Source organism: Salarias fasciatus, chromosome 12 (genome assembly GCF_902148845.1).
Source record: "Salarias fasciatus chromosome 12, fSalaFa1.1, whole genome shotgun sequence".
Lineage (NCBI taxonomy): Eukaryota > Metazoa > Chordata > Actinopteri > Blenniiformes > Blenniidae > Salarias > Salarias fasciatus.
In genome coordinates, this window is record NC_043756.1 from 14,745,087 (window position 1) to 14,756,350 (window position 11,264).

Consider the following 11,264-nt stretch of genomic DNA (forward strand, 5'->3'; position numbering starts at 1 on the left):
CACTCAGACCGTTTGTGCTGTGAAGGACTGGGGAACTGTCCATGGTGCTGAAATTGACTCCAGCTCCCTGCACCTCCACGCTGGATAAAGCAAACAGAAAAGATATGGATAAGTGAAGAAGAGATTTTTTTTACTCTTTAAAAATAGAAAGCAGTGTCATTTTTTACAAAGCACAGCTGATCTTTCATGCAGGAGCTCTTTGATCACATTCAAATGTACATCCCTGTAGGTGTACTGAACATGTAGCATTGAACAATTACAAAATGAATCACTATCAGATACACAAAAAAAGAACTTTGCTTATGCCAAACAGTAACTTATAGGAGCCATGTAGTCTGCTTTTTATTAATATATGTGTAGATATTAAGTAGAACATCACTTCATCCTGAACAATAGTTTTAGTTTTTTTATGGGGTCCCCTTACTTTCACTGGTCTCTTGGGGTGTTTTCACTGAACACAATATATCACTGGGTAGTAAAGAATATTTTCAAAGAAATCTCAAGTTAGAAACATAACTTATGTTTCTAACTTGAGATTTCTAAGGTAACATACGTAAGTATAAAATAAGTTTTCACGACTATCCTCAAAGTTAAAGTTAGTGATACTCTACAAGAGCTGTGTTGTTTTCTTAGAAGTTTAAACATCCAAATATGTGCTGCAGTGTTCCACAGATCTATAAATTTACATCTTTTTGAAATGGTTGCTTCAATGGCTACTTCTCTGCAGAAGAAGTTTTGAACTTAAATATTTTGCAACATGTCCATGATGTTCTAATGAATTTAATATACAATTTTAAAAACCATATTAACAAATGTCAGTGTTTAGAAGTTTAGTATCTCTTGATGTCTGCCTGGTATAGTTAGAATGTGTGTGTGTGTGTGTGTGTGTGTGTGTGTGTGTGTGTGTGTGTGTGTGTGTGTGTGTGTGTGTGTTTTCATGTTTTATTTTAGCTGTCCTTTATGGCTGGCCTGGACATAAAGTAATGGAGGCTTACATTTTATAATAAATTTATTGTCAATATATAATCCCTTTTTTACATTTTTAATTCTAAGTTTTGCACTGTTTTGAGATTTTGTATATTTTCAAATACATGTTATTTAAAAATATATATTTATGACTTGCCGCCACCTACCTCTAGAGGGAGCTCGCGTGCCTCTTGTTTTACACATACCACAGTTTCACAATCATGAGTTTAGAGGTCAGAAAAGTGGGCTTAGAATCAGTTTCACAGGTTTGCACAGCGTGGCAGCCCACTGCTCCAACCACATGTAATTAACGTTAACTGTGAATATGATGGGACTGTAGTATCCCAAATGGATCAGCAAAGTTGTATTATTCTATTTATCTTCTTATCATAAACAAAACACATATTTTTGTTTCCATTTTTTTTAAATTACCTTTCAAAACATTTAAGGAAGCAAGAGTGTTACATTATTTATGAATAATAAATAATATAATGATATAATAATATAATAATCTGTACTTATCAGTTGTGAAATTATTTTGTATGTTTATGCTCAGTTTTTCAAACACATACAAAAAAAATTTAGCTTATAGATGATTTGTCTGGTGAATGATCAGAATGAATGATAATGTGATGGCCTGTAAATGTAAAGACTGTGGCTGACAAGTGCAGTCGCAGCACAACTGCTGTATAATCTTAACAGAGCTAATCAGGTCACATGTAGTCCTGTAATTTCCTGTAGTGCTCACAAGACACTGCAGTGTCAGAAATAGTACATGGTGGAATGTGTTCCTTTGGTGGCATACGCCAAATTTTTGAGGGACTTTTGGAAAATTTGCTCTGACACATGCATGTTGGATTTTGCTGCCCTCTGCAGCTTCTCCATCAGTGAATCATCCATCAACCTTTGAGAAAGTGAGAGATGCTTTCTATAGGGTTAGGGTTAGGGTTTGTAACAGAGTACTTCTCGGGACAAAGAAAGTTTAAATAACGTTAAAGATTGTTTTTAAGATATGGCTTGAGGGCCACTGACTGGTTATTACTGGCTGCCCTGCTGTATTACAGCTCAATTCATCAGGGCAAAACTTCAGTTTTTAGGAAGTCTGTTGGGTAGAAAGTTATAGTTTGTGTGTGTGTGTGTGTGTGTGTGTGTGTGTGTGTGTGTGTGTGTGTGTGTGTGTGTGTGTGTGTGTGTGTGATTACGAATTACAACTATATCAAATTCAATAGAAGGAAAAAGTAAATGAATAGACTATCAGACATGTTTATAAAACACGTGATTGACTGTGCAATTCAGTAAGTCTTAACTTTCTGAAACACTAAAATACACACACACACACACACACACACACACACACACACACACACACACAGAGGGAGAGGGAGAGAGAGAGAGAGAGACTACAAGTTGTATTGTTTTCTTTTAGTTTCTTAAAGAAACATAAGTATTCATGAATATCCTCAAAGTTAAAGTTAGTGATACTCTACAAGAGTACATAAACACTCATAGCTCTAGCTATGAGTGTTTATGTGAGTCTTCCAGAGGTGGAGAACAGGTGATGTCTCTGAGCTGGATCTGGTCAGTCAGCTGTGGTTCATGACTGTAAATTATATATAAATTACTTCAAGTGTAAATTAGTTAATTCAATTGGAAACTAGTTTGCATGTTGTTTGTTTTCTTGCTTTAGAGGTGAATGTGTTAAAAGGCATGACATGTCTATATGATGCTACTAATGTTAAGATTCATTTGCACTGTGAAGTGACCAATTTCCTCAGTATACAAATTAGCAGCAAATCAGCACAACTTAGTTCCATGACACAGAATAGTTTAACTTAGTCTTGCAGATATTCACATACAACATTACTGATTTAACTTTTATTCTGCCATGTTGATACTTTAACTTCTGTTATCTGTGTGGAGCTGTACAAGAAATTCCCTCAGGGATCAATGAAGTATTTCTATTCTATTGTATTCTATTCTATTCTATTCTATTCAGAAAAAAAATGAAAATGGTTACATCACTTTGATTTGGCTGTCCTAACATGGCCTCAAATTAATCAGATGATGAACTATTTCCACACTTTGAAATCTGAAAATAAAAGAACATTAGTGATCAATAAAGTTCATGAATTTTGTTTTCCTCTTGTTAATCATAAAATTAGGCACCAGAGAGTTTATATAAGGGATGTTTCTCTGAATTGGCTAAAAACAACTGGAAGGCAACAGGCAGACTCACAGCAGCTTTGACCCACTGATGCTCGCTCTTTTATGGACAAACTGAAAGATCTGTCGTATTTGTCTCTGAATAATTCTCCATTAAACCAGTTGAGCCTCACAGCCTGCGTGCACTACAGTCTTAAACCGCTTTAATTTCCCACTGAAAACAATAGGCCCTGCTAATTGATTTTAATGGCTCTCTCCGCGACGATGCGCCCCTTATGACTTGGAGAGAGGTCTTTAAGATTATTATTATTAGTATAATTGCCATTACCCCCACACTTTCCCTTTGCCAATGAGACACAGAGAAAGAATATCTTTGCCCTTAAGCTGAACAAATAATTATTAGAGACTGGAAACAAACAGACGACCGCCACCGCACACACACACAAACACACACATACCCTCTCCACCTTAGAGTAGACCCCCTCCTGGCGACCCTCATTCCCTCCGCCGCCCTCTCAGTGCGGCGTGCCGCTTGTAATTTATGCAAAATTAATTGATACATCTTTTATAATTGATGTGCTGTAAACTTAATGAGTAATTTATGTAATTAGTCAATTAAGGATAATTCCAGCATATGTTCCATATGCCCAGAAGGTGTGCTTTACAACTAGTTATTTGTCCAGGAGTTGGGTGCTGGCAAAGACTGCCGTAGACTACCTAATTAATTTTGTTATGCAGATCAGCCACGGTGTCTATTTAACGGCCCCCTTTGTGAAAACAGATTTAATATTGATCTTTCCCGGGCGTTTTAAGAGGATGCTTTTACCCGTGTTGGCCTCTGAGGGCCCCACAGCTCCAAATCCCATTTTTCAATCGCCCTGAAAGTAGTAATACAAAGAAAAGCAAAACAGAGGAAAACAACGAGTGTATTTATTTAACAGCGACTATGTAAATGGCAGCTCTTTGTCAAGAGAAGTGGTACTAAAAAGCAATTTTTTCTTGCAATTACACGATGTCTTTAAAATATGCTCTCTGCTGACACCGTCGACCTTTTGAGTGAGCTTGAAGGGTGGAGACGTAACGGGAGAGACACACCGGCTAATTAATTGACACAGTTTTGAATATTCATATCTAATACAGCGAGCTTTCCCTTAATTACATTGTTGGACTTCTCTCCTAGGAGGCTAAATCACGGAAGGCTTAATTATTGTAATGTATTCGAGGGCCCACCGGGGCACCGAGGTAGACAAGAACCGTCAAGGACCCTGTCATGACACCTGGCCAGAGGAAAAAAAAAGATCGGAGGGGAGCAGCTTTTGTTGTTCTCCGCTGAACAGAATTCAGAGCAGGGGATGAAGTTTGTTTACATCCTTGCAGGATTCACCAGAGAGTGTTTGAACAGACAGACAGCCGCCGGACTCCCCTCTCAGCAATTAATCAACAACCCCCCCCCCACCCCCGCCCACCCCCTCCCACCCCAGCTCTGTGTATTTTTGTGTTTTTTTGTGTGCGTAATACGCTCGTGTAATTGAGAGCAGAGGAGCAGCGCACTGATGATTGTGCGCAAAGGAAGACATGATTTATTGTTTGCAAAGTCTGAAAGTGCAATCGAGCACATTTAACAATGAGGTTGTTTGAATGTACTCCTTTTATTCCTTCAAGTGAAATGAGCTCCTTTAATTCACATATGCGTTCTGTGTCACAATCATGACACCTAAGACAAAATAGATTTTAACCCGTATTTTAAAAGACACTTGAAAAGTGACAGGATTTTTTTTAACAGGCTACATTACAACTGCTTTTTAAATGCGAGGTCAAAGGTCAGAGTTATTTGGGGGCGGGATGGGGAGCAGTATAACATTTAAATAAAATTAGAAGAACCTTCTCTTTAACCACAGCTTATTGGTTTAAAACTTCTTCTTTGGTCTCCGTGTGGTTTAAGCTCGGATCCCGTTGATTGGCAAACAGCGAGCGCGTGCCTTGAACGCACCTCCCTCATTCTAATTCATTTCCTTAGCCCCGTCGTTTTATATATATCTCATATGCCCCGCTCTCTCTCTCTCTCTCTCTCTCTCTCTCTCTCTCTCTCTCTCTCTCTCTCTCTCTCTCTCTCTCTCTCTCTCTCTCTCTCTCACACATACACACACACACACACACACAAACACGGGCGCATGTAAGCATACACGCACGCAAATGAACAGCCCCGCGCGCTCTCTCCTGACGTGTCCCCCAAGTGTCTGGGTAATAGATAATAGAGTCGGCGACCTGCGGGGGTCTCACAAAAAAGGCGCTCGTGGAGTGGGAGCAGCGCACAAGAGGAGAGGAGCACACAGCACACACAGAGAGCGCAGCAAAGCAGGCACTCGTCACTGAACCGTCGCAGAAAAAAAAAGGAGGAACTGAGGAGCTCTCAACTTTTACGCACGGAGACCGACTTTTACGCACAGCTTCAACTGCTCATTTTTGCCAAAACAAAAATAAGAAAAAGCTTAATTTTGATGCAAAACCCTTCAGAGGATTTTACCTGACGACGGCGGGCCTGCAATTATATAAATAAGGTAGATAATCGGATAACTCACAACTTTGGAACAGATGAGTCAGATGGAGACTGATATGAGGACTGCCAAGTTAGCTCCATAAAAAAGGCATTTTAGGGCAAAACGTCAAAGGTTATTTTCTTTAGAAAAATTAAACTTCAACAAAATCGATAATCAGTGATGCCACGTCCTGGGAAGAACTCTTACAGCGACCAGAAGCCGCCATACTCCTACATATCACTGACAGCGATGGCGATCCAGAACTCAGCCGAGAAGATGTTGCCTCTGAGTGACATTTACAAGTTCATCATGGATCGTTTTCCATATTATCGAGAGAACACCCAGAGGTGGCAGAACTCCCTCCGGCACAACCTCTCATTTAATGACTGCTTCATCAAGATCCCTCGGCGGCCTGATCAGCCCGGCAAAGGCAGCTTCTGGGCTCTGCACCCGGACTGTGGTGACATGTTTGAGAATGGCAGTTTCCTGAGGAGACGGAAGCGCTTCAAAGTTCTCCGCGCCGAGCATATGACCTGCAAGAGCTCGCCGATGATGCATTACTTTCACCATCATCACCATCACCACCCTGGCGGCAAGCTGGGCGCAGCATCCGGCCACCACGACCACCCGGCCGCTCCTGCGGGCGTGGGGCGGCTCCCCCACTTTCAGGGCTACGGGGGCATCGCGTGCGCACAGCCCGGTGGCTTTAAGCATCCGTTCGCCATCGAGAACATTATTGGACGGGACTACAAGGGCGTCGTGGCCAGCGGGCTTCCCATCACCTCCGTGATGCACCACCTGGGTTACCCGGTGCCCCCGCAGCTGAGCAGCGTGGTCAACTCCATGTGGCCGCACGTCGGCATGCTGTCTGAGTCCATGGGAGGCGTGCCCGTGCCAACCTCGTCCGAGTACGCGCCCTTCAGCGTGTCGGCTAAAGGCCTGTACCACAACGCCACCGGGCCAACCCTGCCCGCCGTTCCCGTGCCGATAAAGCCCACCCCGTCCCTGGGGCCCGTGCCGGGCTTGACGGGGCTGCAGCCCGCCCAGGCGCAGCTCTGCACGCCGGCCTCAGCCATGGAGAAAAACGAGCTGCTGGAGGGGAAAGGCAACCCTCTCCACCCGGCCCTCCTGCTGTCCTAACCGGGTAAATCGCGGGGTTTTCTTTCACAGTCAGAAAGACTCTGTAACTATAAGAATTCAGAAAGGACAGGCTTTCGAGAGGAATAGTTCAGATTAATTTGAGTTTCAAGAGGATTTTAAAAGCTAAGGTTCACATTTGTGCTGTGTAATGAATTTTTCATTAGACTCGTGTTGATTGAAATCATAATTTATTTGCACACTTTGTGAGGGCATTTACCACATACTGTAATGTGGCACTGACAAATACAATCAGACAAGTAGAAGCGCTAAACCCAAAGAAAGCTTTGATTAAGTCTCAAAATCTTTCCAAATGAAAACCAACAGCTCTGTTTATATTTTTGCTGTTAGTCCTCTTATTTTATCTTAATCTATGGCTGACCTATAATCTGAAGAAAGGGCCTTTATGATTTTGTAATTAGGCCTGTTGCACTTTTTGTGTTACTTAGCTGTGCATTGAAAATGTTATGCTTGTATTATAACATTATTTATCTGAGGATATTTATAAAGAACTTCAAACTGAAACTTGGTGTTGGACTTATTTATGCACTCATTTTAATTTCTGCTACATTAGTTCACTACCGTACAGATAAGAAAAAAACTAAACAAAAATAACACACACACACACACACTCTCTCTTTCTCTCTCTGGGCCATTATTTGAACTATAAACTGCTTGAAATATTACAAAATTTTGTGAAAGTCCCGGCTTTTACAATCGCCACATTTTAATATTAAAGTTCGTAATTTAATCTCAACAACACATTTTAAAATATTTTATTTCTTGGTGAATTTATCAGCCTCCTTGATAGGAGGTGATTACAGAACAGTCTTCTTTCCAGACCACCAGTTGCTTCGTTAAATGTATAAAAGATCATTTTCCTGATTTATGCGAGCAGTTTTAAGATGAAACAAGTCAGTTTAACAGAAAATATTTAGTTAAAAAAAATGAGACCAAAATAAATTTAAGAATAAAAACTTCTGACTGAACTGAAATCCTACTGGACTCTTTCTGCAAAACACACTTCAGTGCAAGTTGTGGACATCGTGGCATCAGTCATATGTGCAGAGGGTCCACATGTTGACACGTGGTGTGTCCAGAGGTGTGTATGATCTCCCTAAGATGGATGTGATCAGCAGCCACTCTGCACCGCCGCTCCACAACTTCAAAAGCGGCCAGCCAGATCGGATCAAGTTTGCTCTTTTGTTTGCTCTGTTTGAATGAAGCTTTGAAGCTTCTCCTTGTCCAGCTGGACAAAAGCAGCAGGTCGAGCTCCCCGAAAATGACTTATATTTAACCTCCTGTCCTCTGCTTAGCATCCCAAAGGCGGCCGCAGCCGACACTATTGTCACACCAGCCTCTGAACAAATAATTGAGATGCGCCAGTGGAGGAGCGTGGGAGTGAAAATTGGGTGCCACTGCTAAAGAGCAGGACACTCGCGCGTGCACGCGCACGTGCACACACTACACTAATCTTATTAGCTCCTTAATTTATACTTATTTCACCTGACTTTTAATTGCTTCTTGATACTTCTTTATCCTCTTAAGCCTTTTTTTCCCCCACATTCTGCCTCATTTCTACACACACTTTCTCTGCAGGGTGCCCGTGATTCCTAGTTAAAAGCTACAGAAATTTTCTATGGCTTGACAAAAGTGTCTCTGTAAAATATGTGCTTGTTGGTGTGTGCGTGCGAGTGTGTGTTGCTTTAATTCCCTGATCAGCAGGCCTCGGTGTCTTTAATAGCCCTCACTGCATTAGTGCATAATTAAATGCCACTAATTAAGACACAATAAGAGGAGTAATAATGCAGCCATTACTACTCTCCATGATCCTCTGTCTTCACAACACCGGGGTTAGATGCCTCTGGAATAATAATATCACATGAGGTCTCCTAATGTGAACATGTGTTTATGCACAGGCTAATAAGAGGGGCACATGCAGCAGGATGATTTTTGGGGAGGGTAGAGGCACTGATTGTTGTGTCAAAGCATTTAAGTGAGTATGTTAAATGATTTTCAGTCTTTCAGGCAGACAGTTTGTAAACATCTTTAATGTTAATATTTTCTAAATACTGCTGGCATGAGTGTTTTAGTATCGATACAGAGATACAATTCACAAAGTAAATTACTTAAATGAAAAAAGCCACAAACAACAGATCCACTAGTACTTTTTTGCACCACTGTCTAACTTCTTAAGCTCTGCAGCAGATTATTTTAAACAATACATTTGATTTAAAACACAATTTCTATAAAATTCAATGATTGCATTGAATTAAGTAAACCAGCTCACATGTTTTTCTTCACTTTATGCACTTATAAGCAGGTGTTTTTTTAAACAAATCCATGTTGTACAGATAAAGTTCAATATGGACAAACAGGCGAATAGAATAATTTGAATAATAACTTTTTAATAATTGCTTAATATTGATTTTCACACAAAATTAAAACCAAATATAATGTCGCCTGGGCTCATTTTGATAAAGCAAGCAGTATGAACGCCCCTAAAACCAATGGCAATGATTATTTCTTAATATTAATTAATTTAAAAAAAAGTGCAGTCTTTCAAATAATAATAAAAAAAATCAACATGAAAACACACAGTATGTATTTTTGAAACGTAATTGATTAATTGTGGAGAAAATTTCCATCAACAAACATCAAATTAGAAATCTCATTCTGTAACACAAAACAATAAATCTATATTTGTGAGATAAAGTAAAAATAAAAACAAGAAATATAATTCATTTTTTTAATTCATTATTCAGAAAGTTGTGACAAAGTTAACTGAAGCTATAACTGCAACAACTGCTTGGAGCTTTTAAGCTTTAATATTTCTCACTTGAAAGACACTGCAAATATAATATTTTACGACATGAAATACTTCCAACACTGATGAAGCGGTTGAAAAATTAACACGGAAGAAGTCTTTAATTCACAGAAAAACGGTTAATCATTGAAATATGACTTTAAAATGAATAATATGAGCCTTGTGAATGAATAAAACATTTAAGGTCAGAGGTGATTCACCAGCAGCCCTCTGAAATGTAATGTTATGCTCCTGAATAGAGGATGATACATTAGTGATAATTACCCATACTTCACAGGGGCAAGGGCTGCAAATTCTACAAGCATTTTTCTTAATGATCAGCAAGAGCAGGCCATAATGATGAGCAGCTTAATACATCTGATCTGATTTGCAATACCTTAGTCACATTGAGGCGCGCACACACACACACGCTCAGTCTCGTATTTCTATCCTTGTGGGGACCTTCCATTGACTCCCATTCATGTCTAGCCCCTAACCCTGACCCTAACCCTAACCCTAACCCACACCACAACAAAGCCTAACCCTAAAGAAATGTTTTTGCACTTTTACTTTTTTCAGTAACAACAACATGGTCAAGAAAACACTGTTTCTCCTACTTAGGACCGGAAAAAGGTCCCCACAAGGCACGTCGTTCCACGTTTTGCTATCCTTGTGGGGACATTTGGCCCCAACAAGGATAGAAATACAAGAACGCACACACACACACACACACACACACACACACACACACACACACACACACACACACAAAATAATATTATTCTTTGCTCTAGCCTGCAGTGTTTTATTCAATATACTGGGAAAATCAGATGACTGAAATGTATTTTAATTTCTTTAAGCATATAATTGCTATGCAAGGATTCATTGTTCAGTCTCAGTTTCAGTGATTATTAAAATATCAGCAGAGTCTCCTCAACTGTTGATGGAGGCATAAAACCACAGAGACAGTTTCCAATATTAACCAAGTTAAACATTGTTCTCACAGAGAATGGAAATCATGAGAACTTTATGAAGACCTGATAAAAAAAAAAGGAAAGTAAGAAAACATCATATGGTTTCATGATTTGCAGAATCTAAATGGGGTTTCATTAAAGTAAAAAGGTATTCATGAATGAGAGCTATATAAATTTCCTGCACTTCATAAACCTCATGGCCATGGGAAGAAAACAATAAAAGTCCAATAGTACATTTTCAGGTAACACTGTGATTGTTTTAAACCCCAAATTATTCCAAATGAATGGACTGAGCATCATTCATGGCAGCTGCCTCCATTGGTGTGTGAATGAGTGTATGAATGGGTGAATGTGACTGCCAGTGCAAAGCACCTTGGGTGCTGCTCAAGTGGTGGAAAATGTTACAAGTGAAATCCATTTACCATTTAAAGGTTCAGGAAAAATATTGTCCTACAGTGCTCAAAATTGATTTATCTCTTGAGCCATATGAATGTTTAAAGATGTTTTAATCAATTAATAATACAAAATACAAACATGAGATCCAAAGACTCTTCAGAAACTGTAAAAATGAAGGCATTATGTTAACTTGTGTGGTTTCAAATGAGTTGCTCAAGGAATGTTAAAATATTGAAATGTGCAACTATTTTCTTCCACTTTTTAATTGTTTATCGAAATTCTAAT

The 11,264-nt window shown here is 39.6% G+C and overlaps 1 protein-coding gene across 1 annotated transcript; it reads left to right on the forward strand.

Annotated features, from left to right (window-relative positions):
• The first annotated feature begins 5,711 nt into the window (after positions 1–5,711).
• On the forward strand, positions 5,712–6,835 carry foxb2 (forkhead box B2). Its single transcript, XM_030105146.1, has one exon. It carries the CDS (start codon positions 5,847–5,849, stop codon positions 6,804–6,806), a length of 960 nt encoding a protein of 319 aa, XP_029961006.1. The 5' UTR covers positions 5,712–5,846; the 3' UTR covers positions 6,807–6,835.
• Positions 6,836–11,264: the final 4,429 nt, after the last annotated feature.